The sequence below is a fragment of the Lutra lutra genome, chromosome 15 (genome assembly GCF_902655055.1).
Source record: "Lutra lutra chromosome 15, mLutLut1.2, whole genome shotgun sequence".
In the NCBI taxonomy this organism is placed as follows: domain Eukaryota; kingdom Metazoa; phylum Chordata; class Mammalia; order Carnivora; family Mustelidae; genus Lutra; species Lutra lutra.
Window position 1 is genome coordinate 41,544,632 of NC_062292.1, and position 22,335 is coordinate 41,566,966.

Genomic DNA, 22,335 nt, shown 5'->3' on the forward strand with positions numbered 1-22,335 from the left:
TAAGGGCTAGGGAAGCCTCTGCCTTCTGCTTGGTGTGCTTGCTGAATGAGGGAGGCGCTCACAGCTGGCCCAGGGAGAGGACTCCCCAAAGAAGAAGCTGGCAGGGATAGGAGAAGAGCACCTCTGGGGGACTTGTTCTGGGTGCCCTCAGGAAGGGTGGCGTGAAACGGTAGGTAGGGGATAAGTGAACCACCACCCCTGCCCCCCCCCCGCACCCCGGGCTATTGGCCCCTGGGAACACACCCTGTCACATCTCCAGACTGCCCCCTCGGACAGCTGCGGAGAGTCTGAGGACAGGTCTTGGGCAGGGTGGGGTGGGTAGGAGGGGAGACAGGACCAGGTCTTGGGCAGGGTGGGGTGGGTAGGAGGGGAGACAGGATGCCCTTAACTTCCATCACTGAACATCTGGTTCCATCTAGTGGCCTCTGACGTTCCAACAGCCCTAGCTGCACCCAGGAAGCTCAGGACCTGCGGAGGGGGTGCCCTTTCAGCCAATGGTTGTTTCTGGAGCACCTGCTCCATGCCAGGCATACTCTGCAGTGCAATGGGGGCGTATCCATAAGTATAAAGAAGAAGGAGGGGGCTAACGTTTTCCTGGCTCACCCCGTGCCAGTCTTGGTCTACGGGCGACACTGTGTTTGCACACGCCTGACACAGAGCACTGGGTATCAGAGTCTCGCCTTGACTTCTCTGGATTTCAGTTTCCACTTCTGAAAAGTGAGGGGGCTGGTGTACATCATCCTTAGGGTCTCCTCCTGGATAAAAATTCTGTAAGGCTACACAAAGGAGTGGTTGAGGGTTTTAGCTTCAGAGTTGGACAAACCTGCATTTGGATTCCAGCTGGTGTTCACGAGCTGTGTGCCCCTGGGCAAGTTACTTTACCTCTCTGAGCCTGGACTACTAATATCAAGATTAAGTGTGAAAATTATATCAAGTGTTCAGTACAGGGCCCGGCACTTGGTGAGTGCTCAGTGAACAGTGGTGATGATGTGGGTGGTGACTCTGTTTACCAAAAGAGCCACACCACAAGGTAGAAGGTCATTTGAACAACAACGCCCCAAGTGTCATGGGCATTTGGAAGGAGCTGGCTCACTCGGGGGCAGGTCCAGGGGTCAGTTCTCCAGTGGGACTGAGAAAGCACAATTCCAAGGGGGGACCCCATGATGCTGGGGATGAGGGCTGGGCCCCTGGTGCATCTCCTCCAGTGCCTCCTCCACCCTTCTCCAGATGTGACCTTGAGTCCTGGCTGCTCTGCTCTGCTGGGGGTGGGGGGCTGCCAGGGGGCTGCTGGCAACAAAGGGGACAGCAGAGTCCTTGGCTGACCTGACTTCTGAACCCCAGACAAGGTCAGTCTTGCAGCCACCTGGGCCTCTTGTCCCCATGAAAAGGATGACCAGTAAGAAGCCAGAAAGACAAGTGTTGAAAAGTCCAAAGACTCTTCCCTGACCTTGTCTGAGTGTATGTCAGTGTTTCTCTTTTCTTCTCCTCCACCTCTTCATTTTTTTTCTTGTGATTCCTATTTTCACGCAGCAGGTCGGGGCCCCTGTGGGTGTGGAGGCTTTGCTGGTCAGGAAGTCTTCCAGGAAAGTCCCTTCCAAGATGCTATGCTCCTGGGAGGCCCTGGTTAATGTTTGCTGAGAGCTCAAGTGACCTGCAGCTCAGGCCCCAGACGTCTAGCCGCTCTTGTCTTGCTCTGGCTGGGAGGCATGGGACACAGCAGCCTGCCCTCTCCTTGTTTTTTGTCCATTTTCTTCCTGCGCCCCTTCCTCGGGCTGCCTGTGGGTGAGGGGGCCCTCAGGCCTCACCCCGCACCCTCCCCTCGGTGTGCTCGCACTATCTCTGGCCCCCTTACCCACAACTCCACCCTCCTATCCCACATCCAGCTCTAGCCTAGATCTTGACCCAAATGACTGTGGCCCATGCAGTTCCAAAAGCACAAAGCCAAGGCTTTCTCCCACCCTCACACCATGTTCTCCCCCACACAGATGAGTGTCTCCCGGTCCACCCCACGCCCAGGGATCAGCCAGAGCCCCCAACACTGGCGGTTTTCCTGTGCTCTGTTCTTTGCCACCCTCCAGACTGCTGCCTCCCACAAGGGTGCCCCTGCATCCCGTCCTCCTGCATCCCCCACCCTCCAGCCCCCGGCTACCTGCCATGACCCCAGGTGGCCATCAGGGAGCCCTGGAATAAACCCACTGGAGTCACTGTTCGTCTGCTCAGCAGCCTGCAGCACTCTCCACGGCCTTTGGGCTAAATGGAAACCCCCTGGCCTGGCAGACACAGTCCTTCCCGGAACCTGCAGTTCTGACCTGTCCGGGTTCCCCAAGCTCCCAGGCTCTCTCCCACAGCCTCCTGCATCCCTGTCTCCTTGACATACCTGCTGGCTCTCAGGTGCGTTGCCCCTGTCGCATCTCTGAGCCATTGCCCTGCTGTATCTTCCGCCCAGAGCACTGCCTTCCCCATCATCTGTGTGGCAGACTCAGTCACATCTCAGGCACCATTCAAATGCCTGCTCGTCTGGGAGGCCTTCCAGATCCCTCCAGTCCCCTGTGGGTTCCCTCAGCAACTTGTCCTTTGCCTTTCACAACATCTATCACACTGAATTATAATTATTTATTGACATGTTCCTTTCCCCTCCAGAGAGAAAGCTGCTTGGTGGCAGAGGTCTTTTATACTTCTGTTTTCTGACTGTCTGGGCATAGCAGGTGCTCAGTAAATATTGGTTATTGTGAATGTCCATCCATTGCGTGCCTGGATCAGAAAGTGGTTTTATTTTTTCTTTTTAAGATTTTTATTTATTTATTTGACAGAGAGAGACGCAGAGAGAGAGCGAACACAAGCAGGGCGCGTGGGAGAGGGAGAAGCAGGGTTTCCGCTGAGCAGGGATCCCGATGTGGGGCTCGATCCCAGGACCCCGGGATCATGACCTGAGCTGAAGGCAGACGCCTAACAACTGAACCATCCAAGCGCCCCAGAATGTGGTTTTAAAGTTTTGATTTTGCTGCTTCCCGAGAGGAGTTCATGTGCTGAAGAGGCAGGCGGGTGGACCAGTGCCTGTTGAGTTACAAGCTCTGAATCGGACCCGGGTCCTGGGCCGGGCTCCAGCACAGGTAAGCTGTGTCCTAAGTCACTGACATCTGCAAGCCTGAGAAATGGCGATGGTAGCATTTGCGCAGTCGAGCAGTTGTGAGCATTAATGGGGAAGTCTGTGCGGGGCTAGGATCAAGGACAGCGAGTGTCATCGGCAGGTTTCAAGTGGAAGGAGCCGCCTGAGAAGTGTGTCCTGAGGCCAAGGCTGGAGGCCCCTTGTTTCGGTCCGGCTCCTGTTTCGGTCCCGGCTCGGTCTCTGTGCACCGTGGGACCCTAGGCCAGCCACATTCCCTCTCTGGCTCCCATGGCAGGAGCAGGTAGCCTCCAGGGGCTCCGAAGGTCTGATCTGCTGCTACCCTGTGGGGCTCTGAGGAGGAGGAGGAGGAGGAGGAGGAGGAGGAGGAGGAGGAGGAGGAGGAAGAGGAGGAGGAGGAGGAGGAGGAGAGGGAGGAGCGTCCTGGAGGGTGAGACAGGCGAGGGCAGCCCAGAGTGCTGTATGCCCAGCAGAGGGCCCTGCCCAGCCCATGGCCGGCGGGGTGGGAGGGAGCCGCTGGAGTCTACTGGAGCAGGCTGGTGATGCCAGACGCCTGACAGGAGGCGGACCAAGAGGCCAGCTGTCTCTCTCTCTCTCTCTCCCCGGTCAGCCCCGCACTTGGGTTCGGCGCCCTCACCTGCTCCTCGGGGGGCAGCTGCCTCCTGCGCCTCTGGCCATGCAGCAGCTGTGGTCGCTGGCCATTTCTCTCACCGTGGTACTGGCCGCGGGGCTGATCAGGGTCTCCGGGGGTGCCGAGGCCCAGGAGCCGCAGAACCGGTCCAAGAGAGGCACAGAGGACGATGAGGCCAAGGGGGTACAGCAATATGTGCCCGAGGAGTGGGCCGAGTACCCCCGGCCCATGCACCCTGCTGGCCTGCAGCCCACCAAGCCCTTGGTGGCCACCAGCCCCGACCCAGACAAGGATGGGGGCACGGCAGGCAGCGGCCAGGAGCCTCGGGCCAATCTGACAGGGATGCCGGGCCAGAGGCTGCAGATTCAGAACCCACTGTACCCGGTAACCGAGAGCTCCTACGGGGCATACGCCATCATGCTCCTGGCCCTGGTGGTGTTCGCCGTGGGCATCGTGGGAAACCTGTCGGTCATGTGCGTCGTGTGGCACAGCTACTACCTGAAGAGCGCCTGGAACTCCATCCTGGCCAGCATGGCCCTCTGGGATTTTCTGGTCCTCTTTTTCTGCCTCCCTGTGGTCATCTTCAATGAGCTCACCAAGCAGAGGTTGCTGGGCGACGCCTCTTGCCGGGCCGTGCCCTTCATGGAGGTGAGTGTGCGGACACTGGAGCTCGGCCCGGGGCTGGCGGAAGTGAGCTCTGTGGGTGCGCAGGAGCCCAGGGGCCTGGAGCTCTATGTCATTTCTCCTCCGGTTTGGGCAAGGAAACAGATGTTGCGTTGGTTCCTGGTAGCTCTCAAGTAACCGTGGCCAGCTGAGGGGAGCAGGGAATTGAGCAGGAGCCCTGGGGTTCAGACCCAGCCTGGGCTCTTGCTTCCGGAGCAGCCTCAAGGAGCATCTCTCCCATTTCTCTTTCCTCTGAGCTGCCCCCTCCTCCACCTTAACCCCCCTCCATTTGTCCACCCAGGAAATCGCTCTGTCCGCCGTTTGTCTCCTTTTCCTCCCTCTTTGCCACTGCCGCTGCCCTGCCCTTCTTCACTTCTGAATATCCTGCTTCTGCAAGCGACGAGTGAAGGGAGATCCCAGTTTCCTGCAGCTCCCCCAAAATCAAGCCAGTGTCTAATCCCCATGAATGCAAATGCCAGAAAGAAAGTCTCTTCCCTACTATGATGGTCGTTGCTCTCTGAAAGGGTGCTGGAGTCCGGGGGCAGGGGGTTCAGTATCAGCTCTGTCTCTGACACACTGGGTATCCCTGGGCAGGGCACATTTCCCGTCTTGTTTGCTTAGCTCCCAACCACAGGGTAGACCAGATGGCCCCTCTGGCAGGTTCCTTCCACAGTTCCAAAGTAAACCATCATCCTCACCTTTGGGGACTTCCACCTTAAGACAGGTGCATGGGTGATGATGGAGGTGTGACCATACACAGACAGCTTAATCAAAACCTTACAAAAATATACCAATCTATGTGCGTTTAGGTAAGACCCAGCGAGTCAGGCCACTGTGTCTGTCTAGGGGCACAAAATAGGCAAACGGCCTTTTAGTGAGTGGCTTCCCCATGAAGGCTGCTGCTCTTCCTGAGAGTGGAGGGTGCTATGGGACGTGGGTGACTTGCCAGGGCAGAGAAGGAGCCAGGATCAGGTGTCTGGGCCCTATTTCCTACTCTGTTCCCAGTTCCCTGTGCATTTAGCAATGATTTCATATTTGGACAGCCTGAGGCTCAGCAGTCAGTGTAGTCCTTTGTGTCCTTCCCAGCCCAGGGAGACCACCTACCCGGGACCCAAAGGTACTCAAACCTCAGAGAAGATCCTGCCACTGGGGCTATCCTTGGCCTCTTAGTTAGCACGGAGGGTACAGAGCGCAGGGGCCTTGTGAGAGGTTGGATACAAGGACTAGATCAGGAACTGGGGTTTGGCCCTCTCTAGCTGAGTGACTTAGGTAAGTGACCTAACCTGTCTATACCTCAGTTTTGCCCTCTGTAAGCTGGGGATAATAATAATTAAAACTATCTGAATGAATTCTTGAAGGATTAAGTGGGCACTAGTTACAAAGTCCTTAGAATTAACATAATTCAGTAAGTGTTGGGTTTTGCCAGGAGAGGAGGAGGGTAGACGGATGGGAACTCTTGTCTGCATGGAAGCCTGGCCCTGCCTGACTGTGGGTCTCAGCATTCCTAATACCCAGACTGTGGCCTCCATCCTCCTCGAGGATGGAGATATCATGAGCTGATAGACCCTCCTGTTAGGCCAAGTGATGGAGTAGGAGTTAAAATAACCTGTTCTGGAACCCTTTTATAGGGAGGATCTGAGGATGGTCCCCAGGAGGGAGCAGGAGAAGGCAACTTGGAATTTGGGTTTTTTGGTTTTGTCCAAGCCCCAAAGTCTGCTCCTCCTCAGGCCTGGGGTTCCCTGCCATGGGAGGGGCACGGGTTCTCACAGAGATCACTCGGTGGCAATGTTAATGAGCCCGAAGAGGAAAGAATTTGGACAGAAGGGGGGATCTGAGCACAATCCGTGAGTGTGGTCGAGCACCACCCAGCAGCCCGGGAGGGTTCTCCTTTTCCTCTCTTCTCTCTGGCACTTTCTTCCCCTGCTGCTCTGGCTTCTTTCTCTTGGCTCCCAGGGTGATTTTCCTCAGTGCTCAATGAATAGCATTGGGGAGGGTGGGCACAGGCTCTTTTGGAGGGAGGCTGCTTCCCCTTACAGCCAGGCCCTGGGCTTTTCTGGGTAGGATGGGGAGAGTGAGTGTGTATGTGAATGTGTGTGCGTGTGCGTGTGCGTGTATCTCAGCCATGTTTTGAAAACCTTTCACTTGATGCACATAATGGGATGTGGGAATGGAAGGGCCTGCAAAGACCCAGAACTTCTATGTCTTTGTCTGGATGCTTCAGTAGGGATGATTTTCCAAGGTCTCAGAGAGCACAAGGGTCTGTGGGACCCAGGCCGTCCATTCCCTCACCCAAGAGGCAAAGAAGCAGGCTGGAAAGGGTCGGGCCAGTCTGCACGTGGACCTCAACTCTGCCATTGACAGAGTCACTCGTCCTGCCTCAGCTAGTTTCTTCCCGTGTGGGATGGTTGGCTGCAAGGATTGGGTGACGGGTGTGAAATGCCTGTTCACTAACGTGTGAGAAATGCTCACTAAATATCATTCCTCTCATTTCTACACTTGCCACTCAGCCCCCCCCCCCCCCCCCCCCCCCGTCTAGGCTGGAGACCAGGCACGGCCCGCCGCCCCAGGGCCCCCTGGGTTTGACCACGTGCTCCTTTCCTCCATGCCTTTGCCCCCAGGTCACCTCACTGGGAGTCACCACCTTCAGCCTCTGCGCCCTGGGCATTGACCGCTTCCACGTAGCCACCAGCACTCTGCCCAAGGTGAGGCCCATCGAGCGGTGCCAGTCCATCCTGGCCAAGCTGGCCGTCATCTGGGTGGGCTCCATGATCCTGGCTGTGCCCGAGCTCCTGCTGTGGCAGCTGTCACAGGAGCCCTCCCCCACCGCGGGCACGCTGGACTCGTGCATCATGAAGCCGTCGGCCAGCCTGCCGGAGTCGCTCTACTCGCTGGTGATGACCTACCAGAACGCCCGCATGTGGTGGTACTTTGGCTGCTACTTCTGCCTGCCCATTCTCTTCACCGTCACCTGCCAGCTGGTGACGTGGCGGGTGCGGGGCCCTCCGGGGAGGAAGCCCGAGTGCCGGGCCGGCAAGCACGAGCAGTGCGAGAGCCAGCTCAGCAGTACCTTGGTGGGCCTGACAGTGGTCTACGCCCTCTGCACGCTCCCCGAGAACGTCTGCAACATCGTGGTGGCCTACCTGTCCACGGAGCTGACGCGCCAGACCCTGGACCTCCTGGGCCTCATCAACCAGTTCTCCACTTTCTTCAAGGGAGCCATCACGCCCGTGCTCCTGCTGTGCCTCTGCAGGCCGCTGGGCCGGGCCTTCCTGGGCTGCTGCTGCTGCTGCTGTGGGCAGTGCGGCGGCCCAGAGGCCTCAGCCGCTGGCGGCTCGGACAGCAAGCTCAAGTCCGAGATGCCCTCCTCCATCTACTTCCACAAGCCCAGGGAGTCGCCCCCGCTCCTGCCCCTGGGCACACCTTGCTGAGGCCAGGCTCCAGCTGGGGGGAGGATGGGAGCAGGGGCACGGAGGGGCAAGAAGGGTGCCCCCCCCCACAGCCTGGGTCTGGTGTTTCTGTCCCCAGAGGTCTTGCTTCTCGGCCGTCTTGCTGTCTAGAGGTGGACTTGGTTCCTCTTGCTGGGGGTTCGGTTTCAGGCATGGCAAAGCCCCCTCCCCCAGCAGGATCTTCCCTGTCACTCTCTGGGGGCTTCCAAACCCTGTGCTCGCAGCGGGTGGGTGGTGATGCTTCCAGGTCCTTAGAAATGTCTAGAAACTCTTAGTCCCCCACCAGCTGGGAGCCAGAACTTCACCTGTCTCTGTCGTGGAATCTGCTAGACTTTAGTTAGGCCCTAAGTATTGTCGCCCTGACACTCATCCATCCTAGAATATGGGGCCTTTGGGGGCCAGGCCTACCTGGGTCTTCTCTGGACCAGATCTCCCTAGCCTTGGACACCTCCTCTCCCTCCTGTCAACTACCCACACACACACCCCCCCGCCTCCCAGAGGATTTCTCTCTCCTTCCTCTTCCTCCTTTGACCTATCCTGGGTTGTGCTGCCCCCCACCTCCCTGGGTAGCCCCCCCCATAGCAGGCCCTCCGTCACAAACAATAAACGAGGCAGAACTACCCCTGTGCCCACTACAGTTTCTTGTACCACACCCTGACAGTGCCCGGAGGCATCTGCCCTTCTCCAGGACAGGTGGGACCCTAGCGGGATTCCTCCTGGCCCCTTTGACCCTGTCTGGCCTGTGGCTGATATCCTCTCCAGCCCTACAGCTTTATGGCTTTTGAGGGCAGAGTGGAGGGAGGGCTTGGGAAGTGGAGACCAAGTCTTCATCCTGACACAAACCCGAGCATCTTTGGGAAGTCAAAAGGCTGCAAACTTGTCTCTTCTGAAGCCCTGCCCTCTGCTCCTGGCTCTCCACCAAGTCCCCATTTTAGAGAACCCCGCAGCCCTCCTTCCCTGAGCCCCGGGGGTCCAGCCTCTGACTCTGAGAGCTGCTCTCATTCAGTTTCTTAGAACAGACTGTTTCGCCTGTAGACGGCCCAGCTGCTTGTTCCCCATCTGCCCCCACCCTGCCCCCATCGCATCCCCTTCCTGGCAGCCAGAGCTCCATCCTGTGCCCCCAGAGGCCCTCCAGGTCCTCCTGCCAGTCCGGCCCCGGGTGTCCCACTTCCGCCGGGTTCCCCCTCTGGGGACCTTCCAAATGCCCCCTTAACCCTGTCTGAGCCCAGAGAAGCAGGCCCAAGGTCAACCAGAAGGGGCACCTCGGCCTAATCACCCCTGCCTTCTGCCTCCTGAGCCCAGCTTCCTTCAGAAGTGCAAAGCGCGGCTCTGGGTCCCACTGGCAACTTCTGCCTGCCAGGTCTACCTAGAACCTCTGCAGGGGGCCTCGGAAGGGTCCCAGGGACCCGGCATGATGAGGGACAGTGGTTGCTGAGGGCACTGGGCCCCATTCTTCTCTGTCCACCCCACCCACACCCCTTGGCCTCAGTCCAGCCCGGACCCAAGCCTCCTTCCCCCTCCCCTCTCTTGGGGATCTTAATGGCCTTGTTCTCTCTTCCTGGCACCCACCCCCAGGACGGGTGACGCCAAGAGAGAAGGAGGCCGTTGCTAAGTGATGAGGCTGCCATGCGCACACTCTTTGTGCTGGGGAATGACACCCACCCATTTCTCAGCAGACCTGTTGCCACAGTGACTGAAGCCTTCAGCTTTGTCGGGAGAAACTTGAGATGGGTGGGTGGGGGGCAGGCTGGAGAGGGGGCCAGGCTTATGCCACTGAGGTTACCGGGGCCATCTCCCCCACACCCCCACCTCCCTCTCTGCCCCACTCCCACCCCCAGTCCTAGACACTCCAGGAGCTTCCTATGGGATGAGGGGGGGCAGGGTGAACTGAGGTGAAGTCTGGTACTGGGAGAGGCCTGAGGATGGAAGCCTGAGGGGGGGGGGGCGCCTCAGCATCCTGTTTGTGGAGGCCTTTTCCACAGAGGGCACCCCCCACACCCCTGCCTCTCCCTCCTGCTGGTTGGCCAGCTCAGAGCTGAAGGGGGGGATGGTGTCTCCGAGGCCCTGCCACCACCGCGCCTCCCATGCCTGCCAACGTGAATGGCTTGCAAGATCAGTCAGCAGCCCAGCAGGGCCTTGGGAAAGAGCCACTGTCCCTCCAGCCTGGGCCAGCTGGGGGAACAATGTGGCATTTGTTGCTTAGGGGTCCCAGGCTTGGAATGGGGGGGGCAGGTTGGCACAGCAGTGGGCGGTGGATTTGAGCTGGGATGCTCAGGGGCAGGGCGGACATTCTCCCACCCCAGGCTTTAGGCCAGCTCCCAGACCCTGATGTAGCCCACCTAGCCTCTCCCCTCAGCTGGGAGTGGGGAGCAGAGAGCACGTGCACTTCGCGGGGAGAGTCGCCTCCCTCTGACCAGACTGGACGCGGTTATGAGCCTCTCAGTTTCCTCATCTGTAAAACGGGAACAACCCCTCTCTCCCGGAGGACTACAGTCATTAAATGGGACAAGATATATAAAGCATCTGGCAGGACGCCTGGCACCTTTTCTTTCTTCCTTTTGGGGACTGAATTCTCTAGTACTACAGAGTAGGCTTGGCCAGGGTGCTCCCAGAACTCATCCAGGCTTTTGGCACCTTGAAGGGCCCCAAGCACGAGGATTTACATATGTACGCACAGTCCGCTCCCTGTCCAAGTTTCCCAAGTTCTTTAGGTCCTATTAGGCATCTGCTGCCTGCAGGCCCAATGGCAGGAGGCTGCTTGCTGGTCACCAGCTCATCCTCTCTAATCTCCAATCTCACCCTTCATCAGGGGATTCAGGACCGGGGAAGGCAGGTCAACCCTGACCCCTGCCCTGTCCTGCCCACCCCCCCACCCCCGTATGAGTGACAGGCCCCTTCCAGCCTCCCAGGCCAGGGGCAGCCTCTGCAGCCAGGAATCCACAGGCAGACCCTGGCCCCAGCTTTGACCTCCATAAGCAGGGCCACGTTTCCTATTCCCCAGACCTGGAAGACACCTTCAAATCTTTTTGTTCTCTTTGCCAAATTCTACCTGCCTATTTCCTCAGACTCCGGTGGGAGCTACCTCTCCAGGCGAGTCATTTCTGACTAGTAAAGTGCCTCTAGGAGGAAGCCCTGGGCCCCAAGAAAGGGCTGGTGAAGTTCAGAGTAAACAAGTCAGGCTCGGGACCCTGAGCCCTGGGATCCCTGCTCCCAGATCTTGGTGAACCCTGTGGCTCCTTTTTCCTACAGAGGCAGGACAAGAGGGCATGGGGGGGGTGCTGTAGGGGCCTGCTCCATTTTCCAGAGGGAAGGGAGGCTGAGGAGGGGCGGAGCAGGGGGGAGGCGGGGCTTGCTGCAAAACTGGGTCAAGATGGCCCCGCATTTGGGTAAACAGGTCCCACAAGGCTCTCAGGCAGCAGCTGTGGGCGAGGAGGGGAGGGTGACCAGCTCTGGAGGTTGGGGTCAAGTGGGGAGAGGACTGGGACTGGGCAGAACGATAAGGGGACAGCCTCTCCCAGAAAACCAGGAGCACCGACAGCAGCAAGGGAGCAGGGAAGGAGGGACGCTACCAGGGTCTGAAGGCCCAGCAGTGGCCCTGGAAACCGAGTGACTGACTAGCTCATCGTTGGGGGGGGACTGAGTTCTGGCTTCGGCCCAGCTCTGGCTGCAGGTGGGGCTCTGAATGGACTCTCGGGAACCAGAGGCTCAGGCCCGCACACTCGGGGACGCAGCTCCACACCCCCGCCACGCTGTCCCCAGCCCACGGACTCGCTGGGCTCCCCTTGGCAGCTGCAAGCAGAAAGCTGGGACCGCGTGCGAGTCTGACAAGGGAGGGAGGAGGCGGCCGGGCGAGGCCCCGGCACACGTGCGGGAGGCTGCTTTGTGAAGTGCCATTGTGTGCCCAGTGTGAGCACGTGCCTCGCTCTCTGTGGTGTTTGTGCCCCAGCATGCGGGCCCACCAGTCATCCCGCAGGGTCTGCGGACAAATAACCAGCCCCGGACACCTCCCCAACACAAAACTGGTCATTTTATTCTTGTTGTTAGGAGGCAAAAAAATGTACAATTACAAGAATCATTTTCCAAACAGAGGTTAAATATGAGCTAAAAGTGTAAAAAAGGAAGAGGAACATCACTTTACAAATCATTAAATTAAACAAATAAACAAACAGAAAACAAAACCCAAAGAACCAACCCCCCATGCTGAGTTCTCTCCTTGTGCAACTCTGCAAAACGAGAACAGAAAATGAGGTGGCCCATGGAGTTTCGGGCCCTAGGGAGGGGCAGGAGCTGGAGCCGGGAGCAGGTGGGGACGTGCTCCCGGGGTCATGTGGACGCTGGCTTCCGGTTGGCCGGTGATCTCTCCGGCACTTGGGTATGCCCAGTGGCCCTACTGAGACTGGGGGCAGAGAGGGGCGCCTCTGGAGGCTCCTGTCGGCCTGTGACATTCAAGCACGGCAGGGATAAACCAGACTGGGAAGTGGAAACAAACGGGACATGGGGACGGTCACCAGTGCCCAGGCTGGCACCTGCCCCAGATGCTAGCTCTCGCCTTCCCAATCTCGACCTGCCCGGAGCCAGCCCTGCCTCTCTTGCCTTCTTCCCACACCGCCCCCCTCCCAGAGCCTGACGGGCCCCTGCAGCATCAAATGGTTGATTTTAGTCTTTGCTTAAATTAAAATATATATACATATATATACTGTACACACAGGACAATAACAGAAGAGTGCTGAAAAGGGCAGCGTAGGGGCGGGACACGGGAGAGAGGAGGGCAGGGGCTGTGGGGCCTGGGCTGTTAAGGGAACGGAAGCAGGGGGGGCAAAGGGCAGAGAGAAGTGGAGAGGGCCAGAGGTTAGGGGGCCCAGAATGGGAGCAGTTTATTTTACAATAAAATCAGGAGTTCAAACCTCAGCAGAACAGGACTCTGGGATCCCCAGAGGGCCCCTCCCCACGGTGAGTGAGGAGCGGCGGGCTTACGGGAGATGGTGGGGTGGGAGGGGAGTGCGACTTCGGGTTTGGATGACAGCAGGTCCCTGGTCCGAGGGGGAAGGACTGCAGTCTCAGCTTCTCCGTGACTTTGAGTGTTGAATAAGCCACTGTAAGGTGATGTCTGGGTGGGGGACAACAGAGAAGGTTAGAGGCCTTCCCGTGCTGGGCCGACTGGGGACACAGTGAGCAAATACCCAGCCCAGGGCTTCCGAAACTGTAACTGGGGATCAACTCTAAGGGCACCAAAAGCCAAGAGCCGTGGGGTGCCACAGACAGAAGAGGCCTGGGAATCGCCTGGTCCAACCCTGTAATGTATAGTGGGGGAAGTGAGGCCCACAGAAGGGAGTGATTTGCCTAAGATCACAAAACCAGTCGAGGGCAGAGCAGGGGTAATGCTCAGATACCGAGTTTTCTGGACACTGTCCTATCCCAGAAGGTTCGAGCTTTGGTCTTCAAGGAAAGTTGTGCAGGGAAAGGCTTTGAGAGCCACTGTTCTAGAACACCCAGGAGGGCCTCTCTGCCCCTCCCCTCGCCCTGTCTGTTCCCAGAATGCCAGCAACTCCCCCATACCCACGCGCACCAATGTTGTCCTTTTCTTTGCAAGAGATGGAGTAGCAGCAGATCTCTCGGTCCTGGATGGCAGAAAGATTCCTGGGGGGAAACCAGAGCAGAACCTGCTGAGGCTAGGACTGCCCAGGGGGCCTGGGGCTGGGGGCAACAGAGACCTTTTCTTGCTAAAGGAGCTACAACGGTGAGGGCGAGGCTCCTGGAGAGGTGGGCTCTGCTGCCACCGTGTGGCAGGTACTGAGACCAGCAGCAAGCTGTCTCTCTGGCGCCTGGAAAATTCAGGGAGCGAGGAGGAAGGACAGAGAAGAGTAACCAAACTCACATTTTCTCAATCAGCTCCTTCTCATCCAACGCTCCTGGGAGGTCCCTCTTGTTACCCAGGACTAAGACCTACAGAGAAGGGAGAACAGGGACTAGGTCAAGGGCCGCTGTGCCAGCTTGTCCATTTCCCCTCCCCCATGCCTGGCCTTCACCTGCCTCCCGCCCTTCCCTGGGCCACTTCCCAGAGCGCTCCCTCCCCTGCTGCTCCACTAGGCTGCTGACCGGGATGCCCTGCAGCTGGGGTTTGTCCAGTAGGTTATGCAACTCATTCTTGGAGGCCTCAATCTTCTCCTGGTCAGCGGCGTCCACCATGTACCTGGGGGACAGTGGGTGGGGACAAGCATGTTGACATTACAGGCTGAGAGGTAGGAAGGGGAGCTGTGCTTGCAGCAGGAAACATCTTACTGGGGTTTAGTCACCTCTGGATCTATGGGCCACCTGGTTCTCCTCCATCATGGGCCATTATCCTGTCATCCGAAAGTCCCCTTTGGACAAGGTGTCACGTGGGGGCGCGGTGGAGTGGGGGAAGCTTGGCCCTTTAAGATTAGGTGTAAATCCCTCCCGAAATGACCCCCTTACAGACCCCTTAGGTCTGTATGGGAAGAATAGCCCTGGTTGAGTGAAAAAAGCAAAGGCAGCCCCAGATTATTTTGCAGCGAGATACTTCTAAAAAATGAGGTTAAAACAATGAAAACAAAACAATCTTTTGTTGGGCATATATATGTAGGATAAAATTATTTTTAAAAAGCAAGGGAACAAACCATTTAAATAATACAGAATCTGGAAGAATGGTGACTCTAGGCTGGGGACGCAGGGGGACACAGGGACTTGGGGCGGATTGATGCTGTCAGGCTCTAAGGTTGGGCACAGCGAGCTCGGAGCGGTTTCGCAGATAAGAAACACACAGCCTGGGAACTAAAGGCAGGCTTCGTATGGACAGGACAGTGAATCCTGAACCAAGGATGGTGACTAACCCCGTTCTGCGCCTGTGGTCCCCCGCAGGCAGTGAGGCTGGGGGGAAAGCCAGGGAGGGGTCCCTACAGGTAGTGAGGTTGGGGGCGGGGTGGGGGGAAGCCAGGGGAGCCCCCAACTCCCGCCCAGCCCTACACTTACACGATGGCACTCACTCCTCGGCAGTAGCGCTCCCACATGCTGCGGAATCGGGGCTGTCCCCCAATGTCCCAGAGCTAAGTGAGAAGAGGGCGACATGGTCTCAGCAGGAGGCAGGCAACCAAATCCAATGGCTCCAATCCGCCCCCCCCCCCCCCAGATTGCCAGGGATGGGTCTGTTGTCCATCCCTCCTGCGCCTACACCCCTCAGAGTGACTTAGAAGTCTTATGCTCTTTCCCACCTCTCCAAGCCCCTGCTCCCCTCCAGCTTCTTCCAGGGTCTCAGATACCCTCCCTAACTCCTTCCTTGTGGGTGCCCGGCCCCAGCAGGCACGCAGGTGCGCTTCTCTGGCCCTGAGAGCTTGTGCCCAGAGTTTTGGCTTCCTGACACTCACCTTGATGGTCACATTCCCTTTGGTGATTTTGCGCATGTTGAAACCCACAGTGGGGATCATATCCTCATTGAACTGTCCTGACTGGGAAGGAAGAGTCGGAATTGGCAAAGGGGTAGAAATCGACAGAACCCGGCTGTGCCGTCCCTGGCAGCCACAGCCACAAGGCCGCAAGAATAAAGCAGTGTCACAGGCATCCCTTTGCAAGGGGCACAGGGGCATCTCCTGAGTGTCCCTTGCTTTCAGGCAGGACGGCCATAAACAACTCAGGCGTCCACCCCACACCGCACGGCTCTCCTGTGAACAAGAGGCCACGTCTTTTCCAGGCCCCCTCAAAGTCTCTCAGCCTAGACTGAGAAAAAATTCTTGCTAAGGTCTAACCAACATCTCTCCATTGGAGTAGAAGCCCCTTTACTGAACCGAGTCTCCAGTGGAGCAGAAGAACAATTAACTGCCAGCAAAAGGACTTCAGACAAGCCACGGCAAACAGTCAGGGGGGATCTCAAGGAAGCAGACATATCTTCAAACAAGCAGTAAAATTTTGAGGGAAGGTAATTAGGCCACCCCAAAATGCACCTGTACACCAAGAAATTTCTGGATTATCCATGCTTCTGATTTATCTGCACTATACTCTGTTTGTGAGGACGGATAACCCCCACCCCACATTCCCTGTTGACTCACGGGTCTCCCACTAGACTGAGAGTTTCCTGGGGAGGGGAGCCATGCCCCCGTTAACAACAACGCTAGCAAATGTTTGCTGAATAATTAGGAGTTGACCCTAATTCCATATCCTGGAACCCATTTTCAAATTCTAATGATCTTCCTGTCTTCCCCTCTGAATTATCTCCAGGATGTCTAGATTGCTCTAAACTAGCCCCAGGCCTGAAGCCCCAAACTCCTTCCAAGGTCATCTCCATGTTTGTAGGTAGGACACTTCTGCTTACCGCTCTCCTTCCCCACATGCAGGAGATGGGACTTTATTTAACCTTGAATCTTCTGAGGGTGACAGCCTTGTCTCTGTACCATGCCATTTTCTTCTGCTAGGTAGCAGGAGTAATTTGCCTGTCACATACAGAAGTCGGGGGCTCTGACCATTAGCCAAGGTGTAGGAGACAATGATTTCTTATTCAGAGCCTGTAGGCCTGAGGGAAGACTCCCGAGGTCCCATCTGAATGAGAGTGACCGATTCCCTTTCATCTGCAGGAATCACCAAGGCCCGTGGAAGAGAGAAGTGAGCCCCCACGATGGATGCTTGTTATAATGCGGACCAAGAGTTCCTAACCTGTGGGCCACAGACTGACTTCAGAGAGTGTCCAAACCCCCTGAAATTGCACCTAATCTGCATATGCAAAATTTCTGTTTGTATGGACACTCCTCTGCAGAATGTGTATAGGATATTTCTCTGTGTCTTGGTTTTTTTTAGAGAGGGAGAGTGAGTGAGCAGGGGGTAGGGGAGCAGAGGGAGGGAGAGACTCTTAAGCTGGCTCCATGCCCAGTGTGGAGCCTGATGCAAGGGCTCGATCTCACAAGATGAGATCATCACCCGAGCCGAAACCAAGAGTCGGACGTTTAACCGACTGAGCCATCCAGGCGTCCCAAGGGTCTCGTATTTTTATCAGCTATCAAAAGGGCCCGAGAGCCCTAGAGGTTAGGAATCACTGAGAGAAAGGAATGCCCTGATGGAGGACGGCTTCTCTTCTCGCTAAGGATGGAGACCCTAACCATATGCGGTCTAAGCGCCAAACCCCAGCAGGGTGCCAAGGTGGGGATGGGGTCACCTGCTGGACCAAAGCCCATTCCTCTCCATCTGAGCTCATGAAGAACCTAAGGGTCTGAAGAAGAAAGCCCAGTTTTTGTTAATCACTCATCATGGAGGAGCTTGGACAAGGCCCTTTAACCTCTGTGGGCCTCGGTTTCCGTCTGTGAAACGGGGAGAAAGGTTCTCGTTTCATAGAGACTGGCAAATAAGGCTCATGGAGTGCTTGGAAATGGCATGGATATAGCATAAGGACCCATCTGGCATCTCCGGAAACTTGAAGCCCTACAGGCTCCCATATAAAGGAAAAGCCTAGCCCGGCTGAATGTGTTCTTGGGTAGGAGGACCCCCAGGGACCCAGGCTCCCCGGCACCCATATTTCCAGTGCAGCTGTGAACCAATGCTAAGATGGAACCAGGTTATGACTTCATTTCCCTGCTAATGCCTCCTGATCTCACAAGCTCTTCATTTAACGTTGGAAGTAACCCCAAAGTCATGTGGTCTAATCTCTGGTCTTGGGTGGGCTCCACCTCTCTGAGAGTTCTTCATACTGAGTCAAAAATCCATCTTCCTGTGACTCGCACCCCTTGTTCCAAAGGCTTGGGTACCCTGAGACTAGTTCTTCCACAGGATAGCCTTTTACATAATTAAATGGCTTGAAATATTTGAAAACGGCTCCCTTGATTCCCTCAGGCAAAACATCTCCTTCTTTGTACATCGCGACTTCTTCAGAAGAACTCAAAAGATCAGTTTTAGGTTCTTAGAAGCACTGTGAAGTCTCTATATAATTTTTTTTTTTCCAGTTCACATTAGGCTCTGAGTGGTTAGACACATCAACTCAATTTCTATTTACCGTCAGACCTCATAGAGCCAGCAGACAAAGCCAAATGGGGGAAAAGTTGAGACAAACAGATGCCAAATGAGCAGGCAAAGGTGATTCAGAGAGTCACTAGCGGGTACAGGAACAGAGCCCACGGGTCCCAATTCTTCATCTCTTTCTGAAAGACACTCTACCGTGGGCATACACAAAGTGGGCAGAAATGCCAGTGCAGGTGCCCAGGAGGACCCTAGAACACCAATTCCCCTGATGCTAGAACTCCCACTGAAGTCCACAAGGGGTGGTTTTTCTTGGAAGCCTCTTTAAAGGGAAATTTTGCTTGCACTTTTAGGATGTGCAAGCCCAAGTGGCAAACTGACTATCAAAAAGGGGAACGCATGGCTTAGGAGCGGGGCACGTTCCTGTTCCTTCCAGCAACTCTGCTCCTGGCAATGTCATCTGTGACTCCTGCGTTCTGTTCCTGTTTTGGACATGACGCACGTCTAGGAGAGGCCCTCCTGACCAGGAAGTGGAACCCCCCAGGGGACCTGTGGGTCTCTGGCCAGGAGCATGGCTTTCATAAATGCTCCATGAGGAGAGTTCCCCTGGGGACTGGAGGTAACACCGAGGCTAAGCCATTAGAGCCGCAGCAAGTTGTTCTTCCTCTTGGCCTTACCCTGGAGACACCTCCCAGATCGAAATGCCTAGAAGCCAAGCCACCCAGGCCTGCAGGATCAGAGTCCAGGCATTATGCTCCTGCCCAAGGGGCCCTAGGGGCCCAAGAGGCCGAGTCAATGCCTGATTTAACTAGGCGGCCAGACTCCAGGCCCAGAGCCTGGGCACACGGGAGCTCAGGGGCACCTGCTGGCCAGGAAACATCTCATGCCAAAACACCTGCATGGGCCTGAAGGTCCTGCCCTGTCAGACGAGGAGCCAGGAGCCATGCGGTGGAGAAAGGGGCAGAGGGCATCTGCAACGCATGTTTGGAAAAGGAAGCTGGTGCCCAAACATGTGGCCATGGGGTACCCACAGCCTTCCCTCTGCCCTCCTGCCTCAGGCAGCGTTCCTTCCGGGATGCTGAGATACGGCAGGGGCTCTCTTCTTCAGGATGGGCAGCAACACAGGCGCAGGGAGGTACCTAGGCTGACTGGCCATACTTCTTTGACCACCTCTCTTACGGTGCGCTGTTTGGGCCAGTACGAGGCCAATCTGCAATTCTCAGAAACCCTAGTATGGGGACGGCGATAACCCCAGCGCCCCCTGCCCCAAGCCTCCCTCAAGCCCACACGCCCAGTCCTGCCAGACTCCTCCATGCAGGCCGCAGCCATTACTGCAGCCTTAGCTCACACACCCGTGGAGCTCGTCTTCCCTTTTTTTGAGATAGATTTTAACTCCTTCCCCACCACTCCCTGGCGGCAAAAGACAGAAAATTGCCCACCTCGGACCTGACTACCCAAAGCCCTCAGAGCCACTCTCTCCCCTGTCCCCAGAGTGGGCAGCGCCCCTCCAACTCTTCCTCCGGGCCAAGATACCTCCAGCTGCAACTTCTGAGCCAAGCGGGGACTCCAAACTCCCTTTACGACGCCGTCCTCCCCGGACCCCCGGCTAAGTCGCCGCGGGTTCCTGGAGAGGAGGAGTCTGGGCTGGAGCCGAAGGCCTCAGCTGATTCCACTACCCCCAGGGGGTACGTCCCCTCCCCCTCAATAGCGCGGGGCTTCCTAATCCGGCAGAGAGGGGTTAAAGCCCCGGGGTGGGGCTGGGCTCGCCCAAGCCCCCTCCCCAAGCCGCTCCCGCTGCCGGGTCCCACGACCCTCCGCACGCAGGGCGGGAAGGCCCGGGCACTTTCGCCCCGTCATGGCCCCCTGCGCGGGGACCGGAGGGGGCCTGTCTCTGCAGGCGCTGGTTCCCTCCTGCCTCGTGACCCCTTGGGGCCACCAGTCCCAGGGCCCCAGTCCGTGTCCTCGTCCCCCTTCCCCGCCCCCAACCGTGCCATCCCGGCCCGGGCGGGAGAGCGGGTCGCGCGCCACCCGGGTCCCCCACGGGCCGTACTAGGCCCCAAGCGCCCTGGCCCGCTCCTCCCCCGCCCGGCGCCCAGCGGTGCCCGGCCATGCCAGGCGGCGACCCCGGCTCCCCAGGGCGCGGCGCAGGCCGAGACAGGGCCGACCCTCGGCCGGCGCCCCGCGCCCCCGTACCGCGATCACGTTGACGAAGGTGGTCTTGCCCGAGTACTGCAGCCCGACCAGTGTGAGCTCCATCTCCTCCTTCCAGAACAGGGCCTTGAACCAGTCCAGCAGCTTGTTGAACAAAGCGATCATGGTCGCTGCCGCCGGCCCCGCCCGGTGCCGGCTGCCCGCCGCCCCTCGCTGCCCACGCGCTGCGGCCCGGAGCGGCCCCTCCCCGGTGCGGCCCGGGTCCCGCGGCTCGGTGCGGGCGGAGGCTCGAGCGCAGCGGCCGACGACTCGCTGCCCCCGGATCCGCTCGCCGATGGGTGTGGCTTCAGCGCCCTCCTCCTCCGCCGCCGCCGCCGCCGCCGCCCTCCCGCCCCGCCGCTGCCGGGCCGTGTCCGGCTCGCACCCGAGCGCGCGCCCCTCCCTCGCCCCAAGCCCAGCGGGCGGGTGGGGTGCGCGGTGGGCCCTCGTGCCTCCGGGGTATGGCCTGAGCCTGCTGGCGTCCGCGGGCACTCGGGGAAAGAGGTCCAGGCTATTTTCCCTCCTTCCCGGGCTGCCGCGCCCTGGGTGGCACCCCCTTCCTCCCTAAAGGGCCGAGGTGGGTGAGGTCTCCTTTAAGCGGGGTGGAGGAACACGGGCCACCCACTTTCCAGGACCCGGAGATGAGATCTCTGTAAAGGGCAGGCGAATGGAGGCTTTTTGTTCCCCGAGTCCTTGCCTCTTGAACATCTCGGGGGACTGAGCGTTACCCTCTCCAAACCTAACCCGCGGAGAGTAACAGCCGGGTTCGAGCGTGTTAATGCTCCGTCTTGTTTCGCTAACCACAGTTTACCCGAACTGCTTGTTTAGGAAGCCTCTGGCCCCAAGTGAAATCAAGAGGTGTTTGAGGCCGATGCTGATTTTCCCTAGTATCACCGTAATTCACAGATAAAATCCTGCTTGGGGGCTGGGAATTCCAGTGAAAAAGTTGGCCTGTTTTGGTGAAAGCCAAAGTTTCCTTCAGGAGGACAGCTGTCGGTGGGAGGTGGAGGGCCGGCCCACAGGCCCCAGGCTTCAGAGGTTAGAGCCACAGGGCCTCCCAGGGCTGGCTGTTCCCCCATGGTCCCAGGCTTCAGGACAGTCACAGACCTAGGATGAGTGCTCCTTAGTTTTATTGGTTTTATTTCTTTCTAAGATATTATCTATTTATTTGAAAGAGAAAGCATGGGGTGGAGGGGCACAGGGAGAGGGAGAAGCAGACTTCTGGCTGACCAGGGTTGCCACCCCCCACCCCCAATGTGGAGCTTCATCACAGGACCCTGAGATCATGACCCCAATGGAAAGCAGATGTTTATCGGACTGAGCCACCCAGGCGCCCCAGTATCTGTTTTTGTTTTTTTTTTTTTTTTTTTTTTAAAGATTTTATTTATTTATTTGACAGAGAGAGATCACAAGTAGATGGAGAGGCAGGCAGAGAGAGAGAGAGAGGGAAGCAGGATCTCTGCCGAGCAGAGAACCCGATGCGGGACTCGATCCCAGGACGCTGAGATCATGACCTGAGCCGAAGGCAGCGGCTTAACCCACTGAGCCACCCAGGCGCCCCCAGTATCTGGTTTTCAAACTTACATGTAGTCTATTGTTGTAGTTAAAAGCACATAAATTGGGGCGCCTGGGGGGCTCAGTGTGTTAAAGCCTCTGCCTTTGGCTCAGGTCATGATCCTGGGGTCCTGGGATGGAGCCCCGCATTGGGAATTGGGCTTTCTGCTCAGCAGGGAGCCTGCCTCCCCCTCTCTCTGTGCCTGCCTCTCTGCCTACTTGTGATTTCTGTCTGTCAAATAAAAAATAAAATCTTTAAAAAAAAAATTCATAAATTATCAACCCAAACAGGATCTGTCAAAAGTGCCCAAGATTGGGCACCTGAGTGGCTCAGTGGGTTAAGCCTCTGCCTTCCGCTCAGGTCATGATCTCAGGGTCCTGGGTTCGAGTCCCACATCAGGCCCTCTGCTCTGCAGGGAGCCTGCTTCCTCCTCTCTCTCTCTGCCTGCCTCTCTGCCTACTTGTGATCTCTGTCTGTCAAATAAATAAATAAAATCTTAAAAAAAAAAAGTACCCAAGATGACCCTCAATGATCAGACACAATATCATCTTTCTAGCTTCTGCCCCTTATAAGTCCCTATCTAGCTCCTAAGGGTACACCTGTGCCCCATTTCCTAAAGTGACCCCAGTGGCACTTTGATGTGTCTCAGGAAGTTCTAGAAATGTGCATGTCCTGGGACAAGGATCTGCAGCCTCTTCCTGATGTATGGATTCTTACTCTATTGCTATAAAGAGGCTCCAGGGGCCCGAGAAAAAGATGGAAAGAAAAAATGAATCAG

The 22,335-nt window shown here is 57.2% G+C and overlaps 2 protein-coding genes across 4 annotated transcripts; one reads left to right on the forward strand and one right to left on the reverse strand.

Annotated features, from left to right (window-relative positions):
- The first annotated feature begins 3,617 nt into the window (after positions 1 to 3,617).
- GPR37L1 (G protein-coupled receptor 37 like 1) lies at positions 3,618 to 10,396 on the forward strand. The gene is made up of 2 exons (XM_047704540.1): positions 3,618 to 4,403; positions 7,037 to 10,396. Exons 1-2 carry the CDS (start codon positions 3,801 to 3,803, stop codon positions 7,844 to 7,846), a joined length of 1,413 nt encoding a protein of 470 aa, XP_047560496.1. The 5' UTR covers positions 3,618 to 3,800; the 3' UTR covers positions 7,847 to 10,396.
- A 1,477-nt stretch (positions 10,397 to 11,873) lies between these two features.
- ARL8A (ADP ribosylation factor like GTPase 8A) lies at positions 11,874 to 20,305 on the reverse strand. 3 transcript variants are annotated; one of them, XM_047704551.1, is made up of 7 exons: positions 20,006 to 20,305; positions 15,244 to 15,324; positions 14,852 to 14,925; positions 13,961 to 14,054; positions 13,740 to 13,807; positions 13,431 to 13,524; positions 11,874 to 12,971 (listed from the first exon to the last, which is right to left on the reverse strand). In XM_047704551.1, exons 1-7 carry the CDS (start codon positions 20,126 to 20,128, stop codon positions 12,744 to 12,746), a joined length of 762 nt encoding a protein of 253 aa, XP_047560507.1. In that variant the 5' UTR covers positions 20,129 to 20,305; the 3' UTR covers positions 11,874 to 12,743. The 3 variants fall into 3 exon arrangements, with proteins under 3 accessions (XP_047560507.1, XP_047560506.1, XP_047560508.1); XM_047704550.1 differs by lacking the exon at positions 20,006 to 20,305 and adding an exon at positions 19,346 to 19,778; XM_047704552.1 differs by having other exon boundaries at positions 12,773 to 12,971; positions 13,431 to 13,501; positions 20,006 to 20,303.
- Between the last annotated feature and the right edge of the window lie 2,030 nt (positions 20,306 to 22,335).